The following is a 19738-nucleotide window of genomic DNA, read 5'->3' on the forward strand; positions in this document are numbered from 1 at the left end:
TTTTATGTTCAACTCCTGTTAGTCACAAGTTATTATTTGATCATTACCAGTGCTAGCCAGGCCCGAATGTACGTCGCAGCAGGTAAGGGAAGTAATGTTAGTCGATTTTGTTGGAGGCCGTATATACTACTGCACAATCCACAAATATCACGGGAGGAGGGAGATCACTAGTAGGGATAGGGATACGGTTCAAACTTGTGTTGCAAAAGATAAAGCATCAAAAAATTTCGAATGCAATTATAATATTAAGAGTAGTAAACAAACTGAGGTTACTACTAAAACACAGTTGTTAGTCGATTGTTTTCGCGATAAGAATGTGAAATAATTTTGAGCGGCCCAAAATAAGCATTAACTCTACGGAAAGCCTTATTTTACATGACGAATATTCTAACAATTTCAAACACGCGCTTTTTATTATTATCTACTATCTTTTTATTATATCTACTAGAAACAAAAGCAAGCAGGTTTATCATCAATTGATAAGAAGAATGATAAGAATTTATTTACTAATTTAGAGCAAAAAATTTCCTTGTAGCTGTACAAATACTACTTTAAGGTGCATTTTCATCTATTTACTAAAAATTCCAAATCATGCATTGTATGTATTAGGAGTTTTTTTAAGTCAATCCAAATAGTTTTGCGCTGATAAACTGTTGAGCAGTGGATAAGCAACAAAACTGTAAATAGATACTTCTTGTTTGTTTTATTGACAGCTATAGCGGAGATTCTACTCCGATGACATGAGAACGTTGCTCTTTCAGTACTATTTTTATTATCACACAACTATTCGTTGTACTTTCAACTTAACCAATTTTAAATCCATATTATTTATTTTGGTTTAAACTTTTTTTGAGCAGAAATCGAACCTACATTCTTCTGGTCTATAACTGAATCCGTACTTAAAATAAATTCTGTAAAAGAATAAATGAGAGCAATAATATGTGACATATCTCACTTCACAGCTAGGTGGATTAAATCGGCTTTTTTGTTTTGTTTTGGACATTACTCTTTTCGTCAGGTTGTCGGGTAATAATTGTGCATCCCTAACCGGCAAACTCCACCGAGTTCCCTGCCTGGTGGCGAGAAGTCTCCTTAGATTTTCATCGCGCTTCTTTTTTTTACGATGTTGGATGCTGGTTGGATATTATCCCAATCGATGCCCTTCCCCCATTTCCTCTGCCACACCATCCGCTCAATCACTTCCAATATTTATGGCTATTTTTCATATTTTTTTTCTCGTTTCGTTCGATCATTTCTCATTCCGACCGTATACCTTTCTCCGTAGTATTCGGGCCGGGGAGACAGACGTGTGAGGACCTACGCTCAAGACGATGGTTTTTTTTATTTCCTTATACTGAGCTCCCTCCCCGCCAGCATCATTCATCGTGGTTCATTTTTCAAACCACCGAGAGCTGGATTTAAATTATTCCGTGTTAATGTACTGTCCTTTTGTTTATTAATTTAATTTAATTCCCCTTCCGACGCGCTGGGTGTTGGTGAATGCAACTTTGATGATGGTTGGCAATGCTGGCCTGCTCCGGTCGTAATTCTGCCGTTACGTGCGTGTTGCTGGACGCGCTCGCGGTGGTCACTTGAACGGTGGAATTGATGGTCGAGTTTATGGGGTTTGTTGCTTTTGTAGGTGGGTTACCATCAGCGTACGTGCAAGTCAATTAGGAAAAAGTAAATATTTGTTTGGATACAATTGGGAAAATGTACTTTTGTATATAAAATATTTAAAATAATCCATAAAGAATTGTAAAACGATCCATAAAAAAGTTGTCCATGTTCCATACAACAAAACTGAAAATCCATAAAACAGTGTGAATGATCCATAAAAAAGGGTGATTTGATCCATAGATTATGTAAAATTGAACCATAAAATAGTCGCAAAAGAGCACTAAAATAGTAATAAAAGAGCAATTAAAATGAACTAATGCCCCATAAAAATATTGGAAATGTTCCATAAAATGATACATTTTGCGCCATAAATTAACTGACATTGATCCATAGAATATTAACAATGTACATTAAAACACGTCGATATGTTCCATAATATCGATAAAAATGTTCCACGGTATTACAAAATGGAGCAATAAAATGTCAGAAAAAGTTCCATAAATTTGATGAAAATGTTTGCTAAATAATTTTTCTTGGTCCATAGTAGATGAACATTAGAAATGATTCATATATCGAACGTTAAATTATGGTTCATGGATATTTACAAAACGATCCATAAGAAAAGAAAATGTAAAACGATCCATTGGCATATGCTTATGCACTAGAAAAAATGAATTTAATGAATTCATGCGAAATTTGATGGTAAACTGAAAAAATAAGTTGTGCCTTATAATTCTCATAACAGTGACAGTGTTTTAACAAGTGAGATTATACTGGGAGCTAGTGTGATGCGGCTTGGCCGCATATCCGAGGCCAAGGATCCGAAGCGGCGCAAAGCCGCTGATGATCCGATGGACGAGGCATTGATTAACCCGTAGCTGGAATTGCAAGCAAACCTGTGGTTCTCTCGTTTGCCCGGTTTACTTAAACATAGGGGCTATAGCTAGTTAAAAGCCGACTGAGCGGCAGCGAAGTCGGACAGTGCACAAGAAAGCGATGTGGCGTAGCCACATTAGTCAGTGTTCGTGTATAAAATGTCCGTTTTCGCTTCAGATAGTTATTCAGATAGTATTTGCGACTCATGCCAGCCTGTATCAGCGGTCTAACAACTCTCAGCGCTCTAATATCATAAATACCCTGACGTTTTAAGAGTTACCATAATGATTTCAGGTTAGCTAAGGTCAGTTAGCTGACTAGTGGGATATGGAAGCTGAAGTTTAACTATAATATATGCATTGTTTGTTGTAGTTTGACATTACAACCAAATGTAATAAACTTTATTATTAGTTCGAATAGCAAAAATTTCGCCTGAATTCATTAAATTTAATTTTTCTGGTGCATAAGCACATATTAATGGATCGTTTTACATTTTCTTTTCTTATGGATTGTTTTGTAAATATCCATGAACCATAATTTAACGTTCGATATATGAATCATTTCTAATGTTCATTTTTACATCTTTTATGGACCAAAAAAAAAATTTAGCAAACATTTTCATCAAATTTATGGAACTTTTTCTGACATTTTATTGCTCCATTTTGTAATACCGTGGAACATTTTTGTCGATATTATGGAACATATCGACGTGTTTTAATGTACATTGTTAATATTCTATGGATCAATGTCAGTTAATTTATGGCGCAAAATGTATCATTTTATGGAACATTTCCAATATTTTTATGGGGCATTAGTTCATTTTAATTGCTCTTTTATTACTATTTTAGTGCTCTTTTGCGACTATTTTATGGTTCAATTTTACATAATCTATGGATCAAATCACCCTTTTTTATGGATCATTCACACTGTTTTATGGATTTTCAGTTTTGTTTTATGGAACATGGACACCTTTTTTATGGATCGTTTTTCAATTTTTTATGGATCATTTTTGTTGTTTTAGCGGCGCAAACTTAGGGCTGCCGATACAATTCCATGAGCATTTTTATCGCTTTTAGAAGTGCGAATGAGCAAATATTGAATTGTTTTATCAGTTAATACATCTCACTCCGGATAATAAAATCATCTGGGAAATCGATTCAATTTTTTTTTCGTGAGATGCATTTGTTATATATTCGGAAAATAGATACGAATTATTTTACTAGTGGCGTAAAAAAAGGACTTTAATCAATTGTGTTCAGACTGTTGAGGAAAACTTCCATGATCAACTGAACAAAGTTCAACATGTGATAGAACCCAAATATACTGCACCAATTCGAATGAAATCACGCAAACACTCCTACCTCACACGTCGAACGAACAAATCCTCTCTCGGGAAAAGGTGCGCAACGCCGAGAGGTTGTCCATGTTCAACAGTGTTAACCGTTTCACCGATTTCGCATGTAGCCGGTAAAATATCACCAACATAATCATTTATATCCAGCAAAGTCCAATATTTCACATGCCTTCGGGAGGCATATTTACGCCACCAGCGAACAAATTTTATGTTGTTTTCCAAATTCGAAACCCCGTACCCCAGCTCGATCGGCGAGCTTGTGGCATGTTACAAGGCCGTCAACCCAGTCTAAGAAACGAAAAGCAACAGACCACGCATGTATCCCACTTGCCAACATGTTGGTTTAGTTCACTGTTCTCTTTGCACCGATTTGGTTAACATTTTGGTAATGCACTTTTGTATTTAATTGTTTCGAATTGGAACCACATGTGCCTTCCTGTCTGGCTAGATTGTGCTCTGGGTAGAATAACCGGACCCAGATTTTGTCCGAATCTACCCCGGCAGCTAATAAATCTACTTGAAAAGTTGCCCCGGTCAGCTGAAATATTGGCTAAATGATTTTCCAAGAATTTGACGGCTGATGCTGACGAAAGTCAGTCTCTCCGCTTGACATATGTGCACGCATGGACGACAGCAGGAAAGAGCGAGACAGCGAGAAGGAGTGGGAATGTTTTCCATTCCAACACGTTCCACCCAGAAGAAAAGATAAATCCTCTGCCAGAACAGCGGCAGCATAATTTACAAACATAATTAATTTTATATTATTTTTTAATTTATATTTCATTATCTTTCTCGTTTTTGTTTTCACCCGTTCTGGAACCACTCGTGCTAGCCGTGAGCCAGTGAGCATTTGGACCAGCAACAATAAGGTGCTGATCTTATCTGAATATCTCCACAGATTTTTTGGTGGTTGGTTCCCTACGTTCCGGCAGGCCTCCGCGGCCGTAAACTCGCTGAGATATGCTAATAAGACACGCAGTCAAAGCGAACCATAATCGACGGTGGTGTCAACTCATAAATTTTCACATTTATCGATTTTATCGGAAACATAATTTGTTGCGCTGGTTAGCATCGGGATCATAAAAAAATGCTGCCTATGGAAACGGTAAACGGTGGAGGGGAATTCGCTCTTGTAGATTCTGTACATTTCTATTTGTGTATCACTTCTGTGCTGGTGGGAAGCTTCCGCTGATCCGTGAGAAAAAAAAGTCCCTCCCGAAGCATTCATCCGCTAAACCTATAATGTCACAATAAAGACTACACAATTTACGACTTGTCTGTACCGAACGGGATTTATTAACTGCGCTGTCCCACCAGTTTCAACAAACTACTATCCATAAATCCACCTTCACTTTGCTTTAAAGTGGGAAGCAATGGGACATTTTTTTTCTTCGACAATCACCCTCGCTTCAAAGATCTATCCACTCGACGGCGGACGCTATCGTAAAATCGGTAAACGGGAACAAATTGTTTAAACGCTTCCAAATGTGCGATAACGATCACTCTCTGGAGGATTCGGCCCAACAACGTGATGCTGATGACACACAGCGTTCGACAATGGAAGACAGCGAAAGATTCCCGTTCAAGTGAACACGTTTTCCCTTGCAGACAGGAATTGGGTTTTTGCTGTTTATTTTCACGAATCTGTGCGGTATGCGCGATTGATTTAGGAGCTTCCTGATCGTTGAGAATGCATTTATTGGAATCGGAGTGGTTGATACTGGCGGTTCCAGGGGCACAGAAGGTGTTTTTGTAGAAATGTGTTTGTATTTTCTTCATAAAATGATTTCGCGATTTTTTTGGTTAATGTGCTAATCTTTTAGAGAGGAGTATCGTAGTAGATTTCTTTGTAGCACTTCAATTAAACAAGACATAGTATATTACAAAATTTTAGCCAAATTTGGAAGCAATAGTAGTTGCTAAACACAACTTTGTACCTAAAGAGCAACATACCACATTTTATTATATTGCAGAAATATTATTTCTGCATTCCAATGGGGAATTCAATCTTTCATCTCGCTTTCTCTACTAACACTAAGAATGCTTCCAAATCAAAGCAAAGATCTGGTTCATAAGACCAGCACTATTTTCGTCAATATTTTTGTACGAAGTCCTTATTCTTAAATTAATTGCCTTTTAATACACCTTTAGCAAGGAAAATTTCATTGAAATAATTGTAAAGCAAGTTCTCATACTAATGATTCTTTTAATTTAGCTAGATTGAAAAGTGGACTGTTGAAATTTTATTCAAGTTTTAATAATCTCTAAAGATTGACATGGTTCTATGCGTTAGTTTAACTGAGTCGTTGATATTTAACCTTCCGGAAGTCGCGACTAGTGCACTGAATGCACGTTGCTCTGAAAATCTTGCGAAATCGTCTAAGATCAGCTGTGGCTGCTCGTTCAGTTAGCTATTTGCGCGACTTCCGGAGGGTTAATAAAGCAAAACAATCATTTGACGCTAAAGAGTGAAATGTTCAATAAATAAAAGAAATGAAAATGAGTACGTCTTTTGCCGTAGGAATATATAGTCTGTCTTATCCATCTTCATCAAATACGTTCACATTTATCCCAGATCAAGATGATCGGATGATATAGTTTTCGAAATTGAAAACTGTAAATAGGTTTTGAATGGATTGGATGATTCTTATGAGTAACTACAAAGCTTTTCATGGAGTGCCGTCTGATTACAGTACTGAGACTTGGTGATCTGGACTAGAAATTACACTAGAAATTGATACATCTGGAGTTGATCTGTAGAAAGTTACAAGGAATCATAAGCTCCATTTCCACTTTAAGTCAACCGTTATGGTGTACTAGCCAATCCCCATCGCGCGTTGCTGCGACTTTCTTCGAAATAGGAGGAAAACACAATTTGTTCCAAAGCGCCATCTGGCGGGCAGATAACCCCCAACCAATAGCACACAAACACGCCTCGTAACAAACGCCTACTATGTACAAATTTTTACAGCAATCGGTTAAGCCGTTTGGGAGTCCATAACATTGACTTTTATATATATATATATATATATATATATATATATATATATATATATATATATATATATATATATATATATATATATATATATATATATATATATATATATATATATATATATATATATATATATATATATATATATATATATATATATATATATATATATATATATATATATATATATATATATATATAGATTAAATTAGTCATAGCATTTTCGTTTCGACTTCGTGTTATCAAAATCTGACACTAAAAGTGCCAGGACTAAGTTAGCGCCGCAGTGACGCTAGCTCCAAAAACACTCGTTGTGTTCCATGACTTATTTCCTTCTGGTCACATGAGACCGTCGGACGATGATGTCTCGAAATAATACCTAGGGGTAAAACTTCCACCCGTGACAAAGGAAATAACTTTGCAACTTAAAGCGACTACCAAGTACTATGTGAATCCCATGATAATTATTAATAAACGCAGGAAATTTGTATTATCTGTGCTAGAAATAATGTGACGTTTCACAGTTCTAAATCCTTGATTTAGTTGTACTCGCAACAAATCAATAATTTCGTTTACACGCGATCAGGTTTGTAGTTACTCGCTAACATGTCAAAGGGTAAAGATCTCTCGGTGGTCAGCTATTTTCTTTCGCGTCCCTTATCACCTAATTGTATAGGGTGATTCATTAACAGTCATCTTTGAAAATAAACCACCTTGGTTAAGCAACAAATCATTTTCTTTTGGAGTTGTCCTACTGGAACTGTAGAGCTAGGTTCTCGGAAGGGCTCCCTGTCAGAATCACATACTACAGTTGCAGACGAGACAGGCAATGTCCCCCACTAATACACTGCTTAAGGCCAATTGCAGAGGGCCGTGATTCTGAATGTAATGTTCATTGTACGGTTAAAATATGTGCGTGGGTAGAGTCTTCGCGATCGGGTGCTTCATCGCGAAGGCCTCGAGCATTTGTACGTTAACGTGTTCAATAGAGTGGCTCGAAAATGACATTTTTCAGCACAGCACTTTTTGAGCTCCTTTTATGGTCCCAAATGCCTGTGCAAAGTTTGGGAGCGGTCGGTTGCTTCCCGGGTTTGCGCATTGCGTTTAAAGTTTGTATGGGATTTTATATGGAGGAATCAATTATTTTGCATTTACGTTAGTAAAGATCGCTATTTCACTCAATATTAAAAACCAGCTTTATAAAACGATAATTCAAACCTTTGTTAACAACTTTGTCGAAGACGGTAACTAGCTAAGAGTTTTCAGAAAATAGTTATAACGATTTTAAAACTTATGGTTCAATCCAAACGCCGAAATTAATTATTTCTTCCAACACTGTCAGTACACCACGACACCGATACTTTAAACATGAATAAATGAGAATATATTCATCGCGGAGACTTGGTACCTTTAAATGAAATGTTCAGAATGAATTGCTGAATAACATAGACGTAGTCAGAAAAGGAAAACAAGAGGGGGTGTGGCTGGTGTACTCCCCAGTTCCCTGTTTAGATAGTTTAGTTTAACATAAGGAGCACATCTTTAACGCTAGTTTGAACCGCCGAATTAAAAATTAACCTTACGTGTTTGAGTGCTACTATTTAAGGGCTCTACTGTTATCTCATTTAAAATGGTACAGCGGTTTATAAGTTTTACATATTTTAAAACCCTATTTCTTAGAGTCAGATTTTAAAAAATGCGTATCCTTAGATTCCTTGAAGTTTCGGAATTGTTTCTTTTGACGTTTTCGTTTGACAATCTAGGAACGAAACGAGGATAGTTATTTCAAAAAAGCGTTTTTTGATGAAATTGAGTTAGGTTCACGCAAAACAGAGGTGATGTTGGCGAACCAGAAATATACTTCAGGTTAGAACCCAACGCGATTTCCAGACCTGAGTTAGTTTTTGCCCCAAGCAAAAACAACACATAAATTTGTAGGTTTAAATTCTAAATATTGTAAATGTTATTTCCCACAACAAAGATTACAATCTGATATTTGGGTCAATCAAAATATTAAGAAAGTTCAGTCGTTGACATTTACAAGGACGTAATAATTCTTTGTCTTATACAAAACAATCTAAACAGGGACTGGGGAGTACACATGCCCCCCCCCCCTTCTTCTTTTCATTTTATGACTACGTCTATGATATTCAGCAATTCATTCTGAACATTTCATTCAAAGGTACTAAGTCTCTGTGATGAATATATTCTCATTTATTAAGTTTTTAAAGTCGATGACGTAGATGTGTATTTCACCATAAGTTTTAAAATCGTTTTAACTATTTTTTGAAAACTCGTAGCTAGTTACGGTCTTCGACAAAGTTGTTAACTAAGGTTTGAACTATAGTTTTATACGGTTTTTCATATTGAGTGAAATAGCGATCTTTAATAACGTAAATGCTAAACAATTTATTTCCCCATATAAAATCCCATACAAACTTTGAACGCAATGCGCAAACCCGGGAAGCAACCAATCGCTACCAAATTTTGCACAGGCATTTGGGACCACAAAAGGAACTCAAAAAGTGCTGTGCCCGCTAGTTTAAATCATTTTGAAGTTTTCCCATACAACCACGAGCCACTATAGTGTTCAATCGCGTGTGCGTTTGTATGTCGCGGGTGCTAACGTGTATGTAACTTCGCGTGTATAAATTCTATTCTATAACCGTGTACCTTTCGCATACTCGCGTATGTTCTTGGATGATTGCGCGCGGACCGTGAATCTAGCATCTGAGCCGTACACCAAAAATTAAGTAATTTCTGGTGTACGGCTTAGATGCTAGAGGAAAGTAAGACCTTCCATATCACTAGAGTTCCCGGTCATGTCGCCATGGAAGATTGTCTAGTGGATATGAGCTTTATTTTTTGATTGGTCCAACTGAATGTATGGACCTAAGTTGCTAGGATGGAGGCTAATGATTTCCGGACGTGACCGATTCATGAACGCGCGAACACGGACGTTTGTAGGTTCGCGTTTGAAACTTTGTAAGTGCTAAAACGTTCACCTTATTACCGGGGTGTTATCAAGTTTGCGCGATCGCGGGCGCAGGTGTACGTTGTTGATCGCGAAGGGCTTAAGCGTTCGTATGTTAACGAGTTTGTCGCGTGTGATTGCGTGCATGTACGAAGTCACGAAGTATACTAAACTGGATTTTATAACCGTGTGGCCATTCGCGTGCGTTCTTGGATGGTCACGCCGACTTTGATTCTGATATTTAGTTTTCGGTGGACAATTCATATTCTAACAGGGAGTGAGTTACCATATCACTAGAGTTCCCGGTCATTTCAATTGAAGGCATAGATCTGGTCGTGTTGTCCAGTGGATATGACAGCTTTCATTTTTTTAAATTGGTTCAATTGAAGGCATAGATCTGGTCTGCTGATACCAAGGATAGAAACTTCCGGAAGTGACCGATTCATGATTGTTCGAGCGCGGGAGTTTCTAAGTTCACGGTTGAGCGTTTAAAAATTTATAAACGCTGAGACGTTATCACCGTGATGTTATCATGTTTACGAGATCCCGAGTGTAGGTGCCGGGAATGGTCGCGAAAATGTATATAGGGAAAGTTATGAAAATTTATAGCTATAGTACTCAAATAATAGCAGGAAATGTAAAGACCAGAAAACTAGAAATGGCAGGGTCACTAGAAATAGGCTCAAAATATTACAGACTAATCTTTTGTCTTCGGTTGGCAGGAGTCGAGCTTGGGCAGCATTACTACGAATCGCTCAAGTCTACCAACCAACACGGCAAAGACACACTTGTCCCTCTTTACCATGAGAACCGACGTCCTTGTAATTAGTATAAAAACCGCGGCTATATATTTGACAGTATAACAACGCCCGCAAATAATGATAACATAAGAATTGGAACCTTATTCAATCGTTCGCGGAGAAAGAAACCAATACATAATTATCACTTCATTTGTTTTAAAAATATCAAACTGCCATCCACATCGTTCACATGCCGTTTAACTCATTTAACCCTTTCATGTCCAACTGTTTTTCTTGTGCAAACAGAGGTCCAAAAATATTTTTCCTTGAAAACGGAGAGGTCAAGAAATACGAAAAATCTTTTTCCATACAAATAGGTGCTTGCATCGCAGTGGTTGAAGCTGTGCAAATTTTACCTTCCAATCATTAATACAATGTTCCTAGAATTTTTACAATAGTCCAATTACGTGGAAAATGTAATCGAAGACGGTCTAAATTGATAGCTTTTATCAGTTTTCAATAATGTTGCAAAATAGCGAAGTTATATCAAAATTTCATTTTTAGTCGTCAACGTAAACTGTCCTGGCAGCACTGGTTCATCGGAATCCAATCAGGCTAATTGTAATAACTTCAGTTTTAGAGCTAATACTTGTAACTTCTAGTGCTCAAATGAAAAGTAATAGTCACATTTATTAGCCTTACTTGTTTTTTGGAGCAATTATTGCCTAAACCAAAAATTATAGCTGCTTAAAAACGTTGTTGTCCACAAAGAACATGGGCATGAATGGGTTAAATTTAAGCAACACGTCCGACTTTTAGCTGTCCAGAGCTGAAGTTACTTTTTTTTCTAAATTAATTCAACAGACGATAAATTTATCACAAATTGTCGGCAGCCGGCTGCCCAGAGTAATAAACACATAACACATCTGAGAGTTGTATAGATCGTATCACTTATCAAGATGAATTCAGATTTGTGTAACTTTTTACCCTATCCTATTTACAAAAACTGCTTCTAGTGGCAATCGTGAAGATGCAGTCCCTTGTAACAATTGAGGTTTTATGGGTCTCTTAAAGCCTTTCTTAAAAATTAAAATGGACTTGTAGTGTGCTATAAAACTAGCATTGCTACCTGGGGTGGTAGGGTAAGGTGGGGCAAATCCGACCTAGTAAATGGTTTTGGCTGTAAAATAATAATTTTACATCGGATCAAGTCGTTTTATATATCAAATTAAAGATTAGACTTATGGGTAACTTGTATAGCATTTTATTTGCATCTTGGGAAAATTTTGAGATATTAGCATTTTACGAAAACGTTCATTTTTTTCTGTTTTCAAAAATAGTGAGGTAAACGCGACCGCCTATGTTTTTGGTTGATTTAGTACATATATTACCCAAATTTTATGCTTTTTCAATGATAAATGAATGAATGTTATGTTATTAAATTGTAACATGAAGAAAATGGAATTCAATGTCAATCTTGGAATGACAAAATAACGAGCAAAGATATTCCCATTGGCATCGGAGTAATTGCCCGACGAAAACTTTATTCATCACGTTTTTGTGTCTTTCGTTTGTAATTATGAACCATTGTGCAAAAAAATAATAAATAATATCTAAAAAAAAGACTGATACAAAGACTGAAGATGATTACAAGTAGTAATCGAAATACCGGTATCTGTTAAATAGTGAAGTGCAAGTGCATCTAACTATAAAAACATAGTGGAATTAAATGGAAGAAAATCTTTGAAACATTACGTACATTCCACTAAGACCTCCGTTCGCGTATATATTGATCAATAAAAATATTTTTCAATATGATAAATAAACATTTTCTTAGCGAAAAAAGCGGTCAGATTTACCCCACTATTTAGAGGTCGGATTTGCCCCACTGCGTCATTTTTCATTACGATACAATTCAAAAAAAATATTAAAAAAGTTGAACTAAATTCACCTATGCACTTTGTTGCACTTTAATCAAAGAATTGAAATCCACTTACATTTTTTATGCAATCACTTTAACAATCAGAAATATCCTGTAGTCAATGATGCACAGAAATCAAATCAAAAGTTGTAAAAACACACTTATAATCGTTTGAGCATATCAATGTAAACTATAAAATTGCTGTCATACCACCATTATGATTATTTTCGATGCTCTACACGACAACATTGACATTAGATCACGTAGTGCTTCTTATTTTCCATAATAGAGGGGGGTCGAGTTTACCCAACGGTCGGATTTGTCCCACCTTACTCTATACCTGGTCTCCATATCAATGTTTTTTCTCCTAACATTCTTTCTCTTCCCAGATGACTGTAGGAACGTGGCCGGTGCCGTTATTGAAATTTCAAAGCATAAAACTCTCGAAACGTGCACATTGATAATGGATAGCTATTTGTTTAATCGCCGTTGGCAGTCGTATACTTCAAATTTTGTTTTATAAGGGGAACTGACCTTAGGGAGGGGGCGTTGAAATCATGATATGTTTGATAAAATTAGTGAGGATACATAATGATTGGAGGGCCATTTTCAGCTACACATTATATTATTGTTTGAAAGTCGAACTGAACAAGACAGCCAATGTAAACACCAAAGGGGCACCACTACTGAAACTACACCAAAATTGCCACAAGACCACGTTACGACTCTGTCAGTCCCATTCAGTTTCGCAATAACACAAAGGTTTCGCTGCTCGATCTAGGCCCAACCAGTCCTGCACTAAGATTAATCCCTGGTAACACGAGACTTTTGGTGTCCCTGGAAGGGCTGGAAACTACTTGTTTGATTTCAAATTTACAGAACCAAAAAAATCTGAATTTTATCGTTGACGTAATTGCAAACATGACACAATTCAACAACTAGTAATTCACGGAATGACGAAACATTACCGTGTTCCGTTTAATTTTACATGCTACATATACTTTACATGCGCAATGACATAAAATTACACTTACTACCATTCAGAACAAACGCTGTATGTGGAGTAATTTTACATGATTTACGAAATTAAACGTCATGTAAAATTAAAATCAAACGTAGAATTAAGTCATTTTTGATGCTCGTATATGTCATGTCAGGAGACGTAAATTTACACTATTTTTTCTAGGTGTGTATTTTCTTCGACTTTGGGTCAGAGATTTCTCGAAATGGTATATTTTCAAGCAATCTCATCTGCCTATAGTTTTAAGAAGGAATAAAAGATGTCCTCGCATGGGGTCATCGCCGTTACACTCGTCCTGAGCCAAAAAAGCATGATTTGTCAGGGTGTCAAAGCTCTTTTTAGTATTTCTGCCAAAGAATACTTAGAGCATTGTCTAAAGAACACTTCAAATTCGTCGGACACTATTGGTCCGGGGGGCATGGTAATAAATCATGTAGACTCTCTCTATAATAGGTACACTTTTCAGCATTTGCAATGGAAGAATAATTCTCTTGATTCTATACACAATTGTCGCATATTGATACAATGGCCCATTTGCCTGTATTTAATAATATTCTTCAGTAGATCCAGGCATTAAAAACTCGAATCGGTGACTACACTGTTGATCATAACGTTGTGATCGGACATGTAGACGCGATAGTCCTTCATAGAAGGCTTGGAATCAGTAACGTCATTTGCTTGTTTTAGACAGAATATAACGATTCTGTGCTTATCTGAGCGGGCTTTTGAGGTAGCTGTCGCGACTGAATATTTCTGTATCAGTTCTATCGAAATCTTTAGAACACTTAGCGGATCATCTTTGATCCGAAAGAAGATCAGATAGAGACCGACCGAGTTCAATGTAGTTGATTTTAAACGGGAAGTCAGAGTCATGGATAACGATTCGTGTTTTACATCCATTTTATCATAAGATGGGTCTTTGCGGGAGAGTTTATTTACGCACGGGCCTACAGCCTGGCGCAAAACGAGAAACAGGAAGAATACAAAGGATGAGATAGAAATGGCGGTAGATATAATAAATTAAAAGACAAGTTAGGGGATATTAAAGCGATAATGTGGTCATCTAGCTTAACTCGATCTATGACTGGATACTACCGATTTTCTTAGCAACTGGCACGAAGAATGTGTAAAAACCTTTATCAGCCATCTATATTAAAGTCAATGTTTGTATGTATATGATTTATGGACTCCCAGACGATTTAACCGATCGCCGTCAAAATTTATACATAGTAGGCATTCGTTATGGAGCGTGTTTATGTGCTTTTGGTTGGTGATTTTCTGCCCGCCAGATGGCGCTTTCATAATAAATTGTGTTTTTTGCTACTATTTCGTTGAAAGTCACAGCAACGCGCGATGGGTATTAGCTAGTAAACTATAAAAAGCTTCTTTGCTTCACTGGTATATGCAAACGGTAATTCAAATCTAATGATATGTAACGTAATCAACAATTACGGAACCAGATCACAACTCCTAAAAGTTGTCTCCTCAGTATACTGGCCTTGATATATTGGAGAGTGACAATATTTGTGGTCATCCTAAATTATCCAACTGGACGTTAAACTCCTCGAAAAAGCCCCTATGCGAAATTTGCAAAAAGGTCTTATAATGTCACGAAACGTCGAGATTTCAGTTGAGTTTAGATTGATTTAAAATAACATAATGACGTTTACTCACTGGGCTGGTGCAGAATGTCGCTGGTCGAATGATCTATTCTCTTCAACTTGACTATACAGTTAAAAACTCATGGAATCAAAGTTAAACAAACAACGCTATGCGCCCACGAAGGGCGAATCCTTACATACAAGGACTGCAATCAGACGGCACACCTCTATAAACTTTGCGTGGATGATGCAAATGAGCATGCAGCTCAACCGATTACCCATTCATCTACAGCAAACCAATATAAAGCAGAGTTTTCAATACCAATACCTGAACCACAAATAGTTGCCTGCTGAAGCCATAATAAAAACTGCAAAAAAACAGCATCTAGTACCCCAAAATCAAATACCAACATCATTGGCGAAGAGGTTAATAATAATGACGGCGGGTTTGCGCTGGAAAAGTTTGAATATTTATAGCAAAGTAACAGATACATCATTTAACCATCTCAAGACTCTTCTAAAGGTTCTAGGTGCTGGACGAAAATCGCAAATGACGCGTGAAAATCTATAGAATGCTGCTTGCTCATTTCAAGCGAAATCCGAACATTTCAAACTTTGCCAAAAAACTCGATGTTCCGCAAAGTTCCACTTCCTAAATCACGACGAATATCTCACAGGTATGGACAAGTTTACTGTAACTGTTTCAAACGAAAGAAGCTGTTCTAATTCGATTCGAAGTACCTGATTTGGCAGGCCGTATGCACTTGTGGAAAATGTAGTGAACCACTCGTGACCAAAGGCGTCAAGAAGGGTGAGATTTACAAAACTGAGCGCCTCTAAAAACGGCTTTTGCCGTTTTTAAGATTTCAAGATCAACAACCATTGTTTTTGCCTTTTTGGCGTCATTTTCAAACCGTGAAGGAGCGTTATGCGATTAATTCTACGGTTTTTGTGCCGAAAGACATGAGTCCATCAAACTGACCTGAATTCCGTCCGATCGAAACCTACTAGGCCATGATGAAACGCAAACTTCGGATGTCCAAAGAAGCAGTGTAGGATGAAAAGAAAATGATGAAGAAGTACAAAGATATGAGAAAAATGTACCGGAAACGCAAACGAGCGTTTTACTCAAATTTCCCCTTAAGTTCAACCGACATATGCAAGCTGTAATAAATACATGTACTGAATTACTGTAAAATTTTGCTTTGAATAAAATAGTTGATTTACCAATCAAGCTAAAGTGTGGCAATAATTAACGACTCATTCTTTGTCTTCCAAATTAGCTTTGTGATAGACTTTATAGATCACCAAGCAGAACAATTCTGAAACAAGACCGTAAAATTCGTTATAACGTACATTATATAGAAGATTACTGTACTGATTAATTGCTGATCGTTTAATATCATCACACTAATTTCTATTTCTCTTTTTTCTAGGGTAAAAGATCACGCACAGAAGGACCAGATCTAATCGATAGGAGTCGGTAAGTGTAATTTAGGATTTTTCAAATATAATTTCAGTCAGTCATTTTTTTATGAACTACAATCACGTACAAACTCTATTCTATCGGTTAGTTCCCACACGACATCTTACCATGTGGGATGACTAACGTGCCAAAATCGTACCTATACCAGCTACGATGACTACTGAGCGAGTGCCAGAAGTCGCATATCATCTCACAGCACCACCACCACCACCGACCAGTGGTGTGGCATTCCGGTATCGATAACCGGCTGCCGTTTAGCAAGATTATCACTTTAATCGTTGGACAGGCGTTTATCTAAATATTTTGTGTAGTTTAAAATTTGTTGAATCGATAAAACAAACCAACAGCTCGCCTCCATCCAGCATTGGGCGGACGACGGAGGAAAAGTTCGATACTGTCCAATCGTCACCCTGGGCTCATCTGCATATTGATGACCGTCTTCTCATCACGGCCCATCTTCATCTCCAGCCGGGCAACCCCGGAGAATCGCAGAGACATTGGTGTTTGTTTTGTCCAGGCATTAATTCATCCAATTTTTTCATGTCCCCCTAATTCCGTCCTGCTGCGGTCGTCACCCGGGAGAATTTCGAGCTATAAATTTACCTATATTTTATTCATAGAACATTTTTCACTCTCGGACTATCCGGTTGAAGGTCTCTTAGGAGGCCCCCATATAGTGCCAAGAACAAATGGTCCTTCTTTTCCCAGGCCTTCACAGCGCGCAGCAGGTCTGAGTGATGACTACGATGGGCTCATAAATAAGCTGTCTTCCAAAATCAGCTGAAAACGGCTCCCTCCGACAAATATGTGAACCTCGTGCCGTCTCGCCGCACCGTTCGTAGATGGCAAAAATGTGGAGAAAATTTGTCGACTCTGCGCGCTTATGAAAGTGCCATCCGTATGCAAATTGCCTCGAATGATCGTTCCGAGCCGTAAGGTGCCGTGATTGGTGGTTGGCGGAGCGGGCGGTCGGTTCAGGGAATTAATTTTCACTAGTTACGGTGAGTATTGAAATTCATGTTTGTAAAGTGTCACTTTGCAGACTCTCGAGCATAAATTAGTGCTGGAATTGTCGCGAACCGACGGGAAAGCTGCGGGCTGGAGTTAGCGGTTGACAAATTTCAACACGTTATTGAAGAATGATACAAACTGTTTTAGAATATGGCAATAAATTTTTCGTTTGCACACGGGAGTTTAAAGCCTGGCTTCAGAGCGAAACGGTCGTCAAACATTTATGACCGGTCGACGGTATGGATCCGGAATTGGGTTAGATTGGTCTGAAATGACACGAATGGGATGTGGGAATAAAAGTTTTTTTGACTCTCCAGCATAATATCCCTTCAGTTTTTCAATAGGCTGTGTTTATATCTATTGTTTCGAAGGATAAGGAATCAAAATATATTGGCTAGATTAGTATGTTCCACATGCTATTCGGAGATTTGTGTTTTGTTTCATTGGCTCTTCACTTTCCTGGTAGGAAGGGAAAGGGAGGTGAAAAAGGTAGGGAAACGAAAAATGACAACGCAGTGCAATCATAACTCTAAACTGTAAACAACCTGGATTCTTCACTTACGAGTGAACCGTGATAAAGCCTATAGCTCTTTACCAGAATGAGATAGGAACAATAACCTATCTAGTAGTTTCAGCTCCCTGCACATAGGTTCCTCTATATGCGGAGAACCAAAAATGCGGTTACGTACTTGCATTACTGCAGGGCAGTTATATGTCAAATGATATAAAGTTCCCTAATCAAATTCACAAGGATCACACGAACGATACTCAGCACAGTAGTAGCCTTGTGATAATTGAGTTTGCAATTTCCCGTCAGTTCTCTGGTTGGAATACTGCAATTGTGCTTGGAAAAACCTGTTTTAATCCACCTAGAGGTGCAATTGTGCCTTTCTCATTTCTCCAAACTATGATTTAATAGCTGGTTCGTACAATATAACTTTATGGAAATGTCTTTCATTCTTATTACACTTGTTAAGTATATATAAGAGCACCTTTTTGCATTCATCGCGGTATCGGTTTGAATCGGAGTTTTCTATGTGATCGACCTCCACAACCCGTAACTCCGGTGCTGGAAGTCGGATGGAGATGGAATTTAATATCAGTTTCTGGGGACGCAACACCTTTCATTTGAGACTAAGTCGATCAAATCGGTCTAGCCATTTTCGAGAAACCAATATTACCGTTATTCTGAATTTGGATGCTTCCGGATCCGTCGATGGTGGCCAGTGTGGCCAAAGAGACTTTGAATGACTGTTGGTGACCTAGATCTACAAATTCAACAGTTACGTTTATATTTTGGAAAAAAAATCACCTTTTTAGATTCATCGCAGAATTCGTTAGAATCGGGCTTTGCTGCGTGATCGTACGTATCATCCTGTAATTCAGGAACCAGAACTCGGGTCCACACAAAATTCAACAGCAGCTGATGGACCTTTCATTTAAAGTCAAGTTTGTCAAAATCGGTTCAGAAAATTCCGAGACACCGATGTGGACAAATCAACAAATTTTGTTTTGTAACCATACTCTTCAACTCGTAATCCGGAACAAGATGTCGGTTGAAAATGAAATTCAATAGCAACCTATGGGAATATTATACCTTTCATTTGAATCTTAGTTTGTAAAAATCGGTTCAGCCATCTCCGAGTAACCGTTGTGGACATTTTGTTAACAAATCCGCACATACACACACATACATACACACATACACATACACACATACATACATACACACATACATGCACACAGATATTTTGCGATCTCGGCGAACTGAGTCGAATGTTATATGAAATTCGGCCCTCCGGGCCTCGGTTAGAAAGTCGGTTTTTGGAGCAATTGCATAACCTTTCTATATGAGAAAGGCAAAAGAATAATATTTAATTAGCTTAATAAGAATGAGTTCAATGTTATCTTCATGTGATTATAATTTGCAAAGGTTGGTGGAATGCGTTTGAACGTGTAGGGAATGGGGGTTTAGTAGAGTGGGTGTGGAGGATGCGTCAGAAATCCTTCATCTTATTTCGGTATACGGGGTGGATGAAGGAAATCTGGGCGTGAGGGTGATCCAAGAAGAGGGGAGTGATGAAGGAGGGAGGTGTAAGGGCAAGGTGGGGAGGGGGGGGGGGGAAGGGGCGGCTA

At 37.8% G+C, this 19738-nt stretch overlaps 1 protein-coding gene across 2 annotated transcripts in view; it reads left to right on the top strand.

Annotated features, from left to right (window-relative positions):
* Positions 1-19738, top strand: part of LOC131681005 (developmental protein eyes absent) — a 145289-nt gene that overhangs the window by 41243 nt on the left and 84308 nt on the right. For both annotated transcript variants that reach the window (XM_058961714.1, XM_058961713.1), the window contains one exon: positions 16542-16588. In XM_058961714.1, the coding sequence (XP_058817697.1) occupies positions 16542-16588 (47 nt within the window). The remainder of the gene's footprint in view (positions 1-16541; positions 16589-19738) is intronic.

This window comes from Topomyia yanbarensis, chromosome 2, assembly GCF_030247195.1.
Source record: "Topomyia yanbarensis strain Yona2022 chromosome 2, ASM3024719v1, whole genome shotgun sequence".
In the NCBI taxonomy this organism is placed as follows: domain Eukaryota; kingdom Metazoa; phylum Arthropoda; class Insecta; order Diptera; family Culicidae; genus Topomyia; species Topomyia yanbarensis.